This window comes from Salmo salar, chromosome ssa15 (assembly GCF_905237065.1).
Source record: "Salmo salar chromosome ssa15, Ssal_v3.1, whole genome shotgun sequence".
Taxonomy (NCBI): domain Eukaryota; kingdom Metazoa; phylum Chordata; class Actinopteri; order Salmoniformes; family Salmonidae; genus Salmo; species Salmo salar.
The window spans coordinates 92,462,688-92,479,351 of NC_059456.1; the positions used below are offsets into that span (position 1 = coordinate 92,462,688).

At 45.9% G+C, this 16,664-nt stretch overlaps 1 protein-coding gene and 1 pseudogene across 3 annotated transcripts; both read right to left on the reverse strand.

The window, feature by feature from the left end:
- Positions 1-26: 26 nt before the first annotated feature.
- Positions 27-6,636, reverse strand: LOC106572605 (tubulin alpha-1C chain-like; annotated as a pseudogene).
- Positions 6,637-11,159: 4,523 nt separating this feature from the next.
- LOC106572602 (tubulin alpha chain) lies at positions 11,160-13,511 on the reverse strand. 3 transcript variants are annotated; one of them, XM_014146935.2, is made up of 4 exons: positions 13,290-13,511; positions 12,741-12,963; positions 12,367-12,515; positions 11,160-12,258 (listed from the first exon to the last, which is right to left on the reverse strand). In XM_014146935.2, the coding sequence occupies exons 2-4, from the start codon at positions 12,919-12,921 to the stop codon at positions 11,278-11,280; spliced, it is 1,311 nt and encodes a 436-aa protein (XP_014002410.1). In that variant the 5' UTR covers positions 12,922-12,963; positions 13,290-13,511; the 3' UTR covers positions 11,160-11,277. The 3 variants fall into 3 exon arrangements, with proteins under 3 accessions (XP_014002410.1, XP_045552247.1, XP_045552248.1); XM_045696291.1 differs by lacking the exon at positions 13,290-13,511 and adding an exon at positions 13,234-13,252; XM_045696292.1 differs by lacking the exon at positions 13,290-13,511 and adding an exon at positions 13,181-13,199.
- Between the last annotated feature and the right edge of the window lie 3,153 nt (positions 13,512-16,664).

The window sequence follows — 16,664 nt, forward strand, 5'->3', positions numbered from 1 at the left end:
AAATAGTATGCAACAAAACATATAGATGGGAATCAAGTTCAACACATTTTATTGACGAATCTTCAATGAAACACTCATTTTTTCCCTGTGACTGTCACTATGACAGGCCGGTTGTGTTTTAAACCTAAACAAGCAACAATAAAATATGAAACCGTAAAAATAAATGCATTGATTTTTTTTATTGTGCTTTTATAAGATATGGGAGCCAGGGGCATCCTTGCATGAACACTCAGTATTCCTCTCAATATTCCTCTCCATCCTCCATCCCCCTTGCCAGAGTCAACCCCTACCTCTTCATAATCCTTCTCCAGGGCTGCCATGTCCTCTTTGGCCTCAGAGAACTCTCCCTCCTCCATGCCCTCACCCACATACCAGTGCACAAAGACACGTTTGGCGTACATCAGGTCAAACTTGTGGTCAAGCCGAGCCCAGGCCTCTGCCACAGCAGTGGTGTTGCTCAGCATGCACAGAGCCCTCTGGACTTTGGCCAGGTCTCCACCACAGACTACAGTGGGGGACTGGTAGTTGATGCCAACCTTGAAACCAGTTAGTTGGGCACCAGTCAACAAACTGAATGGAACATTTGGTTTTGATTGTTGCAATAGCCGCATTGACATCTTTGGGCACCACATCACCACGGTACAGAAGGCAACATGCCATGTACTTGCCGTGGCGATGGTCACATTTCACCATCTGTTTAGCCGGCTCAAAGCAGGCATTGGTGATTTCTGCCACAGATAGCTGCTCATGGTAAGCCTTCTCTGCAGAAATAACTGGTGCATAGGTGGCCAGAGGGAACTGGATACGGGGGTAGGGCACCAAATTGGTCTGGAACTCTGTCAGATCAACATTGAGGGCACCATCAAATCGAAGGGAAGCAGTGATGGAGGAAACAATCTGGCTAATGAGCCTGTTGACGTTGGTGTTGGTAAGATGCTCAATGTCGAGGTTCCTACGGCAGATGTCATAGATAGCCTCATTATCCACCATGAAGGCACAGTCAGAGTGCTCTAGGGTGGTGTGGGTGGTCAGGATGGAGTTGTAGGGCTCCACCACAGCTATAGAAACCTAAGCAGCTGGGTAGATAGCTGCACCCACCCACCTGTAGCACGCGCTCCAGCAGGTATATCTCTCTGGTCACCCCCAAAGCCAATTCCTCCTTTGGCTGTCTCTCCTTCCAGTTCTCTGCTGCCAATGACTGGAATGAACTACAAAAATCTCTGAAACTGGAAACACTTATCTCCCTCACTAGCTTTAAGCACCAGCTGTCAGAGCAGCTCACAGATTACTGCACCTGTACATAGCCCATTTATAATTTAGCCCAAACAACTACCTCTTCCCCTACTGTATTTATTTATTTTGCTCCTTTGCACCCATTATTTATATTTCTACTTTGCACTTTCTTCCACTGCAAATCTACCATTCCAGTGTTTTACTTGCTATATTGTATTTACTTTGCCATCATGGCCTATTTTGCCTTTACCTCCCTTATCTCACCTCATTTGCTCACATTGTATATAGACTTATTTTTCTACTGTATTATTGACTGTATGTTTGTTTTACTCAATGTGTAACTCTGTGTTGTTGTATGTGTCGAACTGCTTTGCTTTATCTTGACCAGGTCGCAATTGTAAATGAGAACTTGTTCTCAACTTGCCTACCTGGTTAAATAAAGGTGAAATAAATAAATAAATAAAAAGATGGAGAACTCCAGCTTGGACTTCTTGCTGTAGTCAACCGACAGGCGCTCCATCAGCAGGGAAGTGAAACCAGAGCCGGTGCCACCTCCAAAGCTGTAGAAAACCAGGAAGCCCTGAAGGCCTGTGCACTGGTCCGCCTAAGGAGAAAGAGGAACACATCAATAAAAGGAGAACACAAGATACCCACATTCTGAACAGTTTGTTGATAAAATATTGAATTGATTATTTATGTGGTATCCACCAGTTTGCGGATCCTGTCCAGCACCAGGTCAATGATCTCTTTGCCAATAGTGTAGTGTCCACGAGCGTAGTTGTTGGCAGCATCCTCTTTGCCAGTGATGAGCTGTTCAGGATGGAGTAACTGACGGTAGGTCCCAGTGCGCACCTCGTCTGAGGAGAGAAAATCCGCAGGTCATGAGAAGCGAACAACCCTTTATTCTTCTAGGTATACATTTTTTTCCTGAGAGGGAAAGCTTACCAATGACTGTCAAATCAAATCAAATCAAATCAAATCAAATTTATTTTTATATAGCCCTTCGTACATCAGCTGATATTCTCAAAGTGCTGTACAGAAACCCAGCCTAAAACCCCAAACAGCAAGCAAAGCATGTGAAAGAAGCACGGTGGCTAGGAAAAACTCCCTAGGAAAAACTCCCTAGAAAGGCCAAAAACCTAGGAAGAAACCTAGAGAGGAACCAGGCTATGAGGGGTGGCCAGTCCTCTTCTGGCTGTGCAGGGTGGATATTATAACAGAACATGGTCAAAATGTTAAAATGTTAAAATGTTCATAAATGACCAGCATGGTCAAATAATAATAATCATAGTAGTTGTCGAGGGTGCAACAAGCACGTCCGGTGAACAGGTCAGGGTTCCATAGCCGCAGGCAGAACAGTTGAAACTGGAGCAGCAGCACGGCCAGGTGGACTGGGGACAGCAAGGAGTCATCATACCAGGTAGTCCTGAGGCATGGTCCTAGGGCTCAGGTCCTCCGAGAGAAAGACAGAAAGAGAGAAAGAGAGAATTAGAGAGAGCATATTTAAATACACACAGGTCACCGGATAAGACAAGAGAAATACTCCAGATGTAACAGACTGACCCTAGCCCCCGACACATAAACTACTGCAGCATAAATACTGGAGGCTGAGACAGGAGGGATCAGAAGACACTGTGGCCCCATCCGATGATACCCCGGACAGGGCCAAACAGGCAGGATATAACCCCACCCACTTTGCCAAAGCACAGCCCCCACACCACTAGAGGGATGTCTCCAACCACCAACTTACCGTCCTAAGACAAGGCCGAGTATAGCCCACAACGATCTCCGCCATGGCACAACCCAAGGGGGGGCGCCAACCCAGACAGGAAGACCACGTCAGTGACTCAACCCACTCAAGTGACGCACCCCTCCCATGGACGGCATGGAAGAACACCAGTAGGCCAGTGACTCAGCCTCTGTAAAAGGGTTAGAGGCAGAGAATCCCAGTGGAAAGAGGGGAACCGGCAAGGCAGAGACAGCAAGGGCGGTTCGTTGCTCCAGCCTTTCCGTTCACCTTCACACTCCTGGGCCAGACTATACTTAATCATAGGACCTACTGAAGAGATAAGTCTTCAGTAAAGACTTAAAGGTTGAGACTGAGTCTGCGTCTCTCACATTGGTAGGCAGACCATTCCATAAAAATGGAGCTCTATAGGAGAAAGCCCTACCTCCAGCCGTTTGCTTAGAAATTCTAGGGACAATTAGGAGGCCTGCGTCTTGTGACCGTAGCGTACGTGTAGGTATGTACGGCAGGACCAAATCGGAAAGATAGGTAGGAGCAAGCCCATGTAATGCTTTGTAGGTTAGCAGTAAAACCTTGAAATCAGCCCTTGCCTTAACAGGAAGCCAGTGTAGGGAGGCTAACACTGGAGTAATATGATCAAATTTTTTGGTTCTAGTCAGGATTCTAGCAGCCGTATTTAGCACTAACTGAAGTTTATTTAGTGCTTTATCCGGGCAAAGTAGAGCATTGCAGTAGTCCAGCCTAGAAGTAACAAAAGCATGGATTAATTTTTCTCGCGTCATTTTTGGACAGAAAATTTCTGATTTTTGCAATGTTACGTAGATGGAAAAAAGCTGTCCTTGAAACAGTCTTGATATGTTCTTCAAAAGAGAGATCAGGGTCCAGAGTAACGCCGAGGTCCTTCACAGTTTTATTTGAGACGACTGTACAACCATCCAGATTAATTGTCAGATTCAACAGAAGATCTCTTTGTTTCTTGGGACCTAGAACAAGCATCTCTGTTTTGTCCGAGTTTAAAAGTAGAAAGTTTGCAGCCATCCACTTCTTTATGTCTGAAACACAGGCTTCTAGCGAGGGCAATTTTGGGGCTTCACCATGTTTCATTGAAATGTACAGCTGTGTGTCGTCTGCATAGCAGTGAAATTTAACATTATGTTTTCGAATGACATCCCCAAGAGGTAAAATATATAGTGAAAACAATAGTGGTCCTAAAACGGAACCTTGAGGAACACCGAAATTTACAATTGATTTGTCAGAGGACAAACCATTCACAGAGACAAACTGATATCTTTCCGACAGATAAGATCTAAACCAGGCCAGAACTTGTCCATGTAGACCAATTTGGGTTTCCAATCTCTCCAAAAGAATGTGGTGATCGATGGTATCAAAAGCGGCACTAAGATCTAGGAGCACGAGGACAGATGCAGAGCCTCGGTCTGACGTCATTAAAAGGTCATTTACCACCTTCACAAGTGCAGTCTCAGTGCTATGATGGGGTCTAAAACCAGACTGAAGCGTTTCGTATACATTGTTTGTCTTCAGGAAGGCAGTCAGTTGCTGTGCAACAGCTTTTTCTAAAATTTTGGAGAGGAATGGAAGATTCGATATAGGCCGATAGTTTTTTATAATTTCTGGATCAAGATTCGGCTTTTTCAAGAGAGGCTTTATTACTGCCACTTTTAGTGAGCTTGGTACACATCCGGTGGATAGAGAGCCGTTTATTATGTTCAACATAGGAGGGCCAAGCACAGGAAGCAGCTCTTTCAGTAGTTTAGTTGGAATAGGGTCCAGTATGCAGCTTGAGGGTTTGGAGGCCATGATTATTTTCATCATTGCGTCAAGAGATATAGTACTAAAACACTTTAGTGTCTCCCTTGATCCTAGGTCCTGGCAGAGTTGTGCAGACTCAGGACAATGGAGCTTTGGAGGAATACCCAGATTTAAAGAGGAGTCTGTAATTTGCTTTCTAATGATCATGATCTTTTCCTCAAAGAAGTTCATAAATTTATTACTGCTGAAGTGAAAGCCACTGGAACCTGGGTTCCAGGTCCACAAACACAGCCCTGGGGACATGCTTTCCAGCCCCAGTCTCACTGAAGAAGGTGTTGAAGGAGTCGTCAGCTCTTCCGGTGGATTTGTCTGATGGTATCTGTCCGTCCGGCAGGATCCCATGCTCCAGACAGTAGAGCTCCCAGCAGGCATTGCCAATCTGGACACCAGCCTGACCTATGTGGATAGAGATGCACTCGCGCTAGGGTGAAGGGGGAGACATTTTTTGTCTGATAATTTCAGATGTACACCCCCTTGTGATAGGAGGACCACAATGGCTCAAAACAGTCTACACTCTATACCAGGGGTGTACTGTATAATCTAATGTAAAATTAAGTGTGTGAATAGAATAACAAAGATGATACCTGCAGCCAGGTGTTACATTGTTCTGATGTGGACATTTCTTTATTGCTGTTCTATCTATCTACATATTTTATGTTCCATGATGCTGGTTTTAATCTGATTCTCAATGCCCTATGTGTTCTGATGTTCTGCTGATGTGTTCTGATGTTCTGCTGATGTGTTCTACTGATGTGTTCTAGTGTTGTGTTCTGCTGATGTGTTCTGGTGTTGTTTTCTACTGATGTGTTCTGTCTGGTGTTGTTTTCTACTAATGTGTTCTACTGATGTGTTCTGGTGTTGTGTTTTACTGATGTGTTCTGGTATTGTTTTCTACTGATGTGTTCTACTGATGTGTTCCAGTGTTGTGTTTTACTGATGTGTTCTGGTGTTGTGTTCTACTGATGTGTTCTAGTGTTGTGTTCTACTGATGTGTTCTACTGATGTGTTCTGGTGTTGTGTTTTACTGATGTGTTCCAGGTGTTGTGTTTTACTGATGTGTTCTGGTGTTGTGTTCTACTGATGTGTTCTAGTGTTGTGTTCTACTGATGTGTTCTAGTGTTGTGTTCTAGTGTTGTGTTCTACTGATGTGTTCTAGTGTTGTGTTCTACTGATGTGTTCTAGTGTTGTGTTCTACTGATGTGTTTTAGATTTGTGTTCTACTGATGTGTTCTAGTGTTGTGTTCTACTGATGTGTTCTAGTGTTGTGTTCTACTGATGTGTTCTAGTGTTGTGTTCTACTGATGTGTTCTAGTGTTGTGTTCTACTGATGTGTTTTAGAGTTGTGTTCTAGTGTTGTGTTCTAGTGTTGTGTTCTACTGATGTGTTCTGGTGTTGTGTTTTACTGATGTGTTGTGTTGTGATGTGTTGTGTTTTGCTGACCCCTCTTTGCCATTCCGAGGCTGGGGTAGGAGCGGTGCTGTCGCAGCGCTCGGGCATGCCGCCGAAGCTTCGCCCCTGTGCGTTCTTTTCTAAGAAGCTGAGTCCGGCAGAGCGCAGCTATGATGTGGGGAACCGGAAGTTGTTAGCCGTGGTCAAGGCCCTGAAGGTGTGGAGACATTGGCTTGAGGGGGCACGACACCCTTTCCTCATCTGGACTGATCACCGTAACCTGGAGTACATCCGGGCAGCGAGGAAACTTAACCCTCGTCAAGCCAGGTGGGCCATGTTTTTACGAGGTTTCAATTCACCTTATCGTACATTCCAGGTTCCCGGAACCTGAAGACCGACGCACTGTCGTGTCTCCACGACACCGAGGAGCGGACCATCGATCCTACTCCCATTCTCCCTGCCTCCTGTCTGGTGGCACCGGTGGTCTGGGAGGTGGATGCGGACATCGAGCGGGCGGGGCAGTCAGAACCCACTCCACATCAGTGTCCCGTGGGTCGGAAGTACGTCCCGCTCGGGGTTCGCGATCGTCTGATCCGGTGGTCACACACTCTACCCTCCTCGGGTCATCCTGGTGTTGAACGGACAGTGCGGGGCCTGAAAGGGAAGTACTGGTGGCCCACTTTGGTTAAGGATGTCAGGCGCTATGTCTCTTCCTATTCGGTGTGCGCCCAGTGTAAGGCTCCTAGGCACCTGCCGTGAGGGAAACTACAGCCTCTCCCCGTTCCACAACGACCGTGGTCCCACCTGTCGGTGGATTTCCTTACGGATCTCCCGCCTTCTCAGGGGAACACCACGATCCTGGTCGTTGTGGATCGGTTCTCTAAGTCCTGCCGTCTGATCCCTTTGCCCGGTCTTCCTACAGCCCTACAGACCGCGGAGGCCCTGTTTACGCATGTCTTCCGGCACTACGGGGTGCCCGAGGACATCGTCTCTGATCGTGGTCCCCAGATCACGTCTAGGGTGTGGAGGGCGTTTATGGAGAGGCTGGGGGTCTCGGTCAGTTTGACTTCGGGTTTCCCCCCTGAGAGTAATGGGCAGGTGGAACGTATATCAACCAGGATGTTGGCAGGTTTCTGCGGTCCTATTGCCAGGACCGGCCAGGGGAGTGGGCGAGGTTCGTGCCATGGGCCGAGATGGCGCAGAACTCTCTGCGCCACTCCTCTATTAACCTGTCGCCCTTCCAGGTGGTGTTAGGGTACCAGCCGGTCCTGGTGCCATGGCATCAGAGCCAGATAGAGGCTCCTGCGGTGGAGGAATGGGTCCAGTGCTCGAAGGAGACCTGGAGTGTCATCCAGGAGTGCCTTAAACGAGCTGTAGGACGGCACAAGGAGAGCGCTGACCGCCGCTGCAGTGAGGCCCCCGTGTTCAAACCGGGGGACAGAGTCTGGCTCTCGCCCGGAACCTGTCCCTTCACCTGCCCTGCCGGAAGCTGGGTCCGCGATTTGTGGGGCCGTTCAAAGCCCTGAGGAGAATAAACGAGGTGTGTTATAGGTTACAACTTCCTTCATATTACCGTATTAACCCCTCGTTTCATGTGTCTCTCCTCAGGCCGGTGGTAGTTGGTCTGCTGCAGGAGGCTGAGGTACGGGAGGTCCCTCCGCCCCCCCTGGACATCGAGGGGGCCCCGGCGTACACAGTCCGGTCCATCTTGGACTCCCGACGTCGGGTAGGGGGCCTGCAGTACCTCGTGGACTGGGAGGGGTACGGTCCGGAGGAGAGGTGCTGTGTCCCGGTGGGGGACATTCTGGATCCAGCCCTGTTGCAGAGATTCCACAGCCTCCGCCCGGATTGCCCTGCGCTTCGCCCTCCGGGTCGTCCCCGAGGCCGGCGTCGGCGCGCTGTGGGAGCCGCGCGTCGGGGGGGGTACTGTCACAACGTCCACAGAAGGTGGCGCCTCTCCCCGGTCGGGCGGCACTCAGCAGTCGTCGTCGCCGGCCTACTAGCTGCCACCGATCCATGTTTCAGTGTCTGTTGGTTATGTCTGTTTTAGTTTGCACCTGTTCCTTGTTTGTCATTAGTGGGGGGGTATTTAGTTTGTCTGTTTCGTTTGGGATTCGTTTAGGATTGTTTCATGTTACGTTTACTGTAGTGGGCAGGATTTATGTATGTATTGGATTACGCAACGTATTTGGATAGGCAAATATTTGGAGTTTGTAGCTATTCTCCTTCCTTTTGTTGACTGTGCACCCTGCCTTGTCGCTGTATTTGCTCTTGGCTGTATTAACCGTTTGTTCAATGGACCTCAGTCTACTGCGCCTGACTTACCCCTTTCCTGCTATCTTGGAGAACGTGACAGATGTGTTCTAGTGTTGTGTTCTACTGATGTGTTCTAGCAGTGGAGGCTGCTGAGGGGAAGACGGCTCATAAAAATGTCTGGAACGGCTTGAATGGAAGGCACGAAACACATGGAAACCTGTGTTTGATGTTGTTTATCCTGTTACACCAATTCCGCTCCAGCCATTACCAAGTGCCCATCCTCCACCAATTAAGGTGCCACCAACCTCCTGTGTGTTCTAGTGTTGTTTTCCTCTGACACTGAAGCATATGGAGAGGATTATCTAGGTCTGACAGTTTTAGGGCTGCTGTCTCTTTAAAATGTTATGAAACTTGTCAGACCACTTCCAAATTTCTGCTGAAATTAATTTACAATGTTTGTTAATATTCGGATTTATAGGTTACAATAATGTGTATTTTTCCAATATCAATAATTACAGCAGGTATCTGCAAAACAGGTATCTGCAATTATTTATGCATTTATCCAAAATCTCACAGCAAGTGAGGAAATTATTCATTCTTAATAACGGTGGGAAATATTTTGAAATATTCTAAAAAGTTCTATTCATTTTTTTGTCGTTGAAATGGCAACTCAGTGAGCCGACTGTCCATGTTTACCAGAGTTAAGCATGTCTAATCTGATTTACTGTCTGCACTGTGCGTCTCTCCAGTCCGGTGAGACCTGTTCCAGCTCCACGAGTAAAGCCTCTAGAGATGATCCATGGCCCGGAGCCTGAAGGGATGTTCCATGGCACGAAGCCTCCAGAGGTAATCCATGGCCCGGAGCCTGTAGGGATAATCCATGGCAAGAAGCCTGTAGGGATTATCCATGGTCCGGAGCCTGTAGAGATAATCCATGGCAAGAAGCCTGTAGGGATAATACATGGCCCGGAGCCTGTAGAGATGATCCATGGCACGAAGCCTCCAGTGATGATCCATGGCACGGAACCTGTATTGATGATCCATGGCATGGAGCCTGCAGCAACGGTCCCTAGTCCGGAACCTACAACGACGCTCTCCAGTCCGGAACCTCCGGCGACGCTCCTCATTCCGGAGCCTCCGGCGACGCTCCTCAGTCCGGAGCCTCCGGCGACACTCCTCAGTCCGGAGCCTCCACCGGCGGTCCGCAGCCCGGAGTCTTCGGCGGCGGTTGGCGTTCCAAAGCCTCCGGCGATGATCCACGGTCTGGTTCCTCCGGACACACAGAAGGGGGGGGATCAGCGGGCGGTGGGGGTGCTAAGCCCTGACCCAGAGCCGCCGCCAATTACAGATGCCCACCCGGACCCTCCCCTATAGGTTCAGGTTTGCGGCCGGTAGTCCGCACCTTTGGGGGGGTACTGTCACGCTCTGACCTAGGAGAGCTGTTTTTCTCTGTTTAGTTAGGTCAGGGTGTGATAGGGGGTGGGCATTCTAGGTTTTTGTTTTCTATGTTTTGGCCGGGTATGGTTTCCAATCAGAGGCAGCTGTCTATCATTGTCTCTGATTGGAAGCCATACTTAGGCAGCCTGTTTTTCCCTTGGTTTTTGTGGGTAGTTGTTTTCTGTTTTGTTAGTTTACCTGACAGAACTGTCGACTGTCATTTTTGTTTATTTGTATTCAGTGTTCAATTTTCATTAAAATTAACGATGAGCACTCAACACGCTGCGCCTTGGTCCCCTTCATATGACGACCGTTACACACTGTCACAAACCAAAGGATTTGGGAAAAGTATCACACAGCCTCCATTCAATTGCCAGTCCCCACAAATATACTTTTTATTTTGGATCAATCCCATAATATTTTCCAACTTTCAACTCCGGAATTCTTTTAAACACAATATTTGAGAAATGAAAAATCAGGTAAATTGATAGGCTATAACTTGTTCCTATTGACAAGTGAGATATGGCCTACCGGGTGCAGGACTTTCAAACACAGAATTCACAAAAATATCTGAATAAAATTGTTTAAATTGTTGAAGTTATACTCTCCATAATACGCCACATAAAATAAATTGAATATTGCTCACCATGATATGTCTTTGTGCAGGGGATTAGGAGAAGTAAGAAAAACAAGAGCTTGATTCAGAATCTTGCAGTTTGAGGTGTTCGATGTTTGAAGATTATTGTATGACGCAACCAAGTCGACTACAGTATTATGTCTGAGCTGAGGAATAGCTCCCATATACTTGAGCATTGATTTCTTGCTAGAGAAATGTTTTTATTTGAGTACTTAATGTTTTCCTAAATAACCTATTTTGAAGCTGTAAACCTGAATGTGTTTGAAGGCAGACATGTCAGGTAGACAGGACAGGAGGATTACATTATGTGATTCATTCATTGTAAGAGTATCCAAATGCACAGTCAGGGTAGTAGGGTAAGTAATCTTCTCACTCACCCAGGGTAGCCTTCGATGTGGTTACCCTCCTAGGAATTTATAATGCAGTTTCTAAAGAATTCTGGAACAAAACGTTAACACAATATTGTTTGCAGTGTAATAAAGTGTTATTACAGCGTTCTGCATACATGTAGGTATAAGAACACATTAATGCGGTGTTAACAAAGCCTGATTAGCATATCTCTACTTGATCTACTGTAGCTGAAATGCAATTGGTAAGAATATAATAAAGAGAAGCAACATAATGCAAATATGTCCGTCAATAACTTTAATCTCAATTAGTTGATAAACTTGCATTTAGCTGAAAATGCTTTTGGAATCATGTTCAGATCAACTTCTGCTTCCTGAATAAGTAGCACCTAGTTTTCCCTTTAGTACTCTTCTCCTTCCTCCTCTCCCTCACCCTCAATGGAGTCAACCCCTACCTCTTCATAATCCTTCTCCAGGGCTGCCATGTCCTCTCTGGCTTCAGAGAACTCTCCCTCCTCCATACCCTCACCCACATACCAGTGCACAAAGGCACGTTTGGCGTACATCAGGTCAAACTTGTGGTCAAGCCGAGCCCAGGCCTCTGCCACAGCAGTGGTGTTGCTCAGCATGCACACAGCCCTCTGGACTTTGGCCAGGTCTCCACCAGGAACCACAGTGGGAGGCTGGTAGTTGATGCCAACCTTGAAACCAGTTGGACACCAGTCAACAAACTGAATGGAACGTTTGGTCTTGATGGTGGCAATGGCAGCATTGACATCTTTCGGCACCACATCACCACGGAACAGAAGGCAGCAAGCCATGTACTTGCCGTGGCGAGGGTCACACTTCACCATCTGATTGGCCGGCTCAAAGCAGGCATTGGTGATCTCAGAGACAGAGAGCTGCTCATGGTAAGCCTTCTCTGCAGAAATAACTGGTGCATAGGTGGCCAGAGGGAAATGGATACGGGGGTAGGGCACCAAGTTGGTCTGGAACTCTGTCAGATCAACATTGAGGGCACCATCAAATCGAAGGGAAGCAGTGATGGAGGAAACAATCTGCCCAATGAGCCTGTTGAGGTTGGTGTAGGTAGGACGCTCAATGTCGAGGTTCCTACGGCAGATGTCATAGATAGCCTCATTATCCACCATGAAGGCACAGTCAGAGTGCTCTAGGGTGGTGTGGGTGGTCAAGATGGAGTTGTAGGGCTCCACCACAGCTGTGGACACCTGGGGAGCTGGGTAGATGGAGAACTCCAGCTTGGACTTCTTGCCATAGTCAACTGACAGGCGCTCCATCAGCAGGGAGGTGAAACCAGAGCCGGTGCCACCTCCAAAGCTGTGGAAAACCAGGAAGCCCTGAAGGCCTGTGCACTGGTCAGCCTGAGGAGAAAGAGGAACACGTTCAAAAAAAGGATAACACAAGATCCATAATATAATAATTTTGTTAATTAAAAAAAATCCTGTAATTCACTTGTTCATTAAACTCACCAGTTTGCGGATCCTGTCCAGCACCAGGTCGATTATCTCTTTGCCAATAGTGTAGTGTCCACGAGCGTAGTTGTTGGCAGCATCCTCTTTGCCAGTGATGAGCTGTTCAGGATGGAATAACTGGCAGTAGGTCCCAGTGCGCACCTCATCTGAAGAGAGAAAAACAGCAGCTCATGTGAAGCAGAACACTCAGAGAAAGGAGTGTTCTAAAAGTGTTCTTCTCTATGGGCGAGGGTTCTACATGGAACCTTTTTCATCTGAGGAGAGCGCATGAGCAGCAGATTAATAAGGGGCTCAATGGCAAGAAAGCAATAAATCCTTTCTACCACACCACTTCGACTCAATTCATATTCGATGAGAAACAGAAATCTTACCGATGACTGTGGGCTCCAGGTCCACAAAAACAGCCCTGGGAACATGCTTTCCAGCCCCAGTCTCACTGAAGAAGGTGTTGAAGGAGTCGTCTCCTCCTCCAATGGTCTTGTCACTGGGCATCTGTCCATCCGGCTGGATCCCATGCTCCAGGCAGTAGAGCTCCCAGCAGGCATTGCCCATCTGGGCTCCAGCCTGACCCACATGAACTGAGATACACTCACGCTGTGGAGAAAACATAGGCCTATTTAGTCTGGACAACTTTTCTATACATTCAGAACATCTTGAAAATAAATCACCCAGAGGTGTAATGTTCTCAAAAGAAGTTGTAAGAGAGTTAAGTATGTTTTCATGTAGGTTTGTTTTGAAAGAAAGGCAACGCCTTAGGAATTGCTCTGTGCTAGGCATTCATATATCAGTATAGACTTTATATGGTAGTTACGTTCTAACAGCCTTCGCAGTATCAGAATCGCTCAAATAATAATAATATGCTACATTCTCCAGATTTCTCTCCTGGTGGGTATCTTGTTCATCCATCACCGGCAACATACATTTTTGATGGCTATGATGCATGCTGACAGTGCATTTCAGCAAACGAGGATAATGTTTCTTTGGGCGTAAGCCATTTGATGAAATGAGAACACTGTACATCCTCCATTTCGATCTATTAAGCTAAATTATCCCACTGCAGTCGGGGATGAGAAAGGAAGCAGTGAACATATCGAAGATCGTGCTATTTTATTTACAAAAACACCGGGACAAAACGGAACCGGTTGGCACCGTAGAAATAGAGATAGAGATTGTTCTAGCCCATTTAATTATATTGTTGGCACCCCTAGTGGTTGGCACATTCTACGAAATTCCGTTCACATCACAACCTTCCTAACCCCCGTTTTGTCTGGGACATTACGCCATTATTCTAACATCCGCTCGAATCTGGTATTTCTTGTTATATCAGGCGCAGACATAATTTGAGCAGAACAGAAGTCTGCCTTGGATATCTATTTAATAATAATGCTATAATTAAAATTTCCTACAGAATCAAATTAAACACTTAACAAATATATATAATAACAATAATATATGTTTAGGCTTAAACTGTTCTAAATCAGGGTCTTATTAAAGAGTTGGATATAAATGTCACATTTTTCAAATATACATTTTCAAATTATTCAGTAAATAAATGTAAATACAATAAAAACAATCTTACCATATTTATTTTTGTTCGGCTCCTCGATAACGCGTCTTACAATATGACTGCAAGGGAGTCGATGTAAGATTCTATGCAACTGAATACGTACAGCTCGATATATATACAAGTCTTGGTCGAACGACTTCGTCTCCTTTATCGCTATTGGGAAAGTCATGGTAAATCTGCCCAGTAAAGAAAATTCTGCATTTTTCCATTGGATAAACGAGAGCATCGTCAAAAAGCACCTCCCTCTAACATCTCCCTGCTGTTATAAATGCCTATACCTAAATGCCTATGCAGCCGCAAACCTTTGCAGCCGCAAACAGATTCATTGCATGAACTGACCACCTACACCAGTAGCCTTTATTGCATATCCCTGTTTCAGTGATGGTATTTTTTATACAGTAGATTATTGTATTATCTCAATAAGACTACAGGCAAATCCACACAAAATATATATGTAGCCTACTCCATTCATATTGATCTGCAGAAAAAAGTCGCATATATCCCGCATAGAGAATGCCTTGAAAATGTTTCCATCGTAGCCTACTCCATTCATATTGATCTGCAGAAAAGAGCCAGATTATCTTCTCACCACCTCCAAACTGCTTCAAAGAAACACATCTAATGCACATGCCTAGCATTTTACAGAACGATGTGTTTGGTTTCTATAGTTGTGCTTTGCTTTTCGAGTATTGTTGTGAATATTGATGTGAATATTGATGTGTATATTTATGTGTGCAGAGTGTGTTGATGTGTATTGATGTGTATTGATGTGTATACAGGGCTCATCTGTGAAAGAGGCCTTGGTCTCAGCATGACTCCCTGTCAAAATAAAGGTTAAATATATTTTTTAAAATAGACCACACCATATGAACCTTGTGGCAAATGTGAAATCTAGAATACTTCTATATGTATTTATTAATAAGGATCCCCATCCTGGGATCCAGCAAAATTAAATCAGTTATACATTTTTAAAACATTATAATACATTCACAACAGATTTCTCCAAAAGATTTCACAACATATTAAGTGTATTCTTGTGATACGATCAACTTTACAGAATGCAGGCATCCCGGTCCTATCCACTGAGAGGGATCCACTGACATCTTCATGGATTTTTTGTGAAATGTAGACCTATATAGTACATGAGTGTCGTAGTGATGATTTATATCCATTTCAAGCTATGAAGTTATTTGTTTTAATGTTTACTGTCCATTGCAGCATGACCATATCCAACTGTAAAAAATAATATATAAAAAAGAAACATTCTTCAATAGGGGTAGATTCTTCAAATGGGGTAGATTTCCCGTAACGATCCCGTAACCAATTCCAAATCAAATTGTATTAGTCACATGCGCCGAATACAACAGTGTACCAGAATACCTTACAGTGAATTGCTTGCTTACGAGCCCCAAACCAACAATGCAGTTTAAAAAAAATATGGATAAGAATAAGAAATAAAAGTAACGAGTAATTAAAGAGCAACAGTAAAATAACAATAGCAAGACTATATACAGGTGTGTACCAGTACAGAGTCAATGTGCGGGGGGCACCGGTTAGTTGGGGTAATATGTACATGTAGGTAGAGTTATTAAAGTGACTATGCATAGATGATAACAACAGAGAGTAGCAGCAGTGTAAAAGGGGGGGGGCAATGCAAATAGTCTGGGTAGCCATTTGACTAGGTGTTCAGGAGTCTTAGGGCTTGGGGGAAGAAGCTGTTTAGAAGCCTCTTGGACCTAGACTTGGCGCTGAAGACGCACCCCTGAGGGGCCCCTGTGTTGAGGATCAGCGTGGCGGATGTGTTGTTACCTACCCTTACCACCTGGGTGAGGCCCGTCAGGAAGTACAGGACCCAGTTGCAGAGGAAAGTGTTTAATCCCAGGGTCCTTAGCTTAGTGATGAGCTTTGAGGGCACTATGGTGTTGAACGCTGAGCTGTAGTCAATGAATAGTATTCACGCATAGGTGTTCCTTTCGTCCAGGTGTGAAAGGGCTGTGTGGAATACAAAAGAGATTGCATCATCTGTGGATCTGTTGGGGAGGTATGCAAACTGGAGTGGGTCTAGGGTTTCTGAGATAATGGTGTTGATGTGAGCCATAACCAGCCTTTCAAAGCACTTCATGGCTACAGAAGTGAGTGCTACGGGTCGGTAGTCATTTAGGCAAGTTACCTTAGTGTTCTGGGCACAGGGACTATGGTGGTCTGCTTGAAACATGTTGGTCTTACAGACTCGGACAGGGAGAGGTTGAAAATGTCAGTGAAGACACTTGCCAGTTGGTCAGCGCATGCTCTGAGTACACGTCCTGGTAATCCGTCTGGCCCTGCGGCCATGTGAATGTTGACCTGTTTAAAGATCTTACTGACATCGGCTACGGAGAGCGTGATCACACAGTCGTCCGGAACAGCTGATGTTCTTATGCATACTTCGGTGTTACTTACCTCGAAGCGAGCATAGAAGTAATTTAGCTCATCTGGTAGGCTTGTGTCACTGGGCAGCTCGCGGCTGTGCTTCCCTTTGTAGTCTGTAATGGTTTGCAATCTCTGCCACATCCGACGAGTGTCGGAGCCGGTGTAGTAACATTCAACCTTAGTCCTGTATTGACGCTTTACCTGATTTGATGGTTCGTCGGAGAGCATAGCAGGATTTCTTAGAAGCTTCCGGGTTAGAGTTCCGCTCCTTGAAAGTGGCAGCTCTACCTTTAGCTCAGTGCGGGTGTTGCCTGTAATC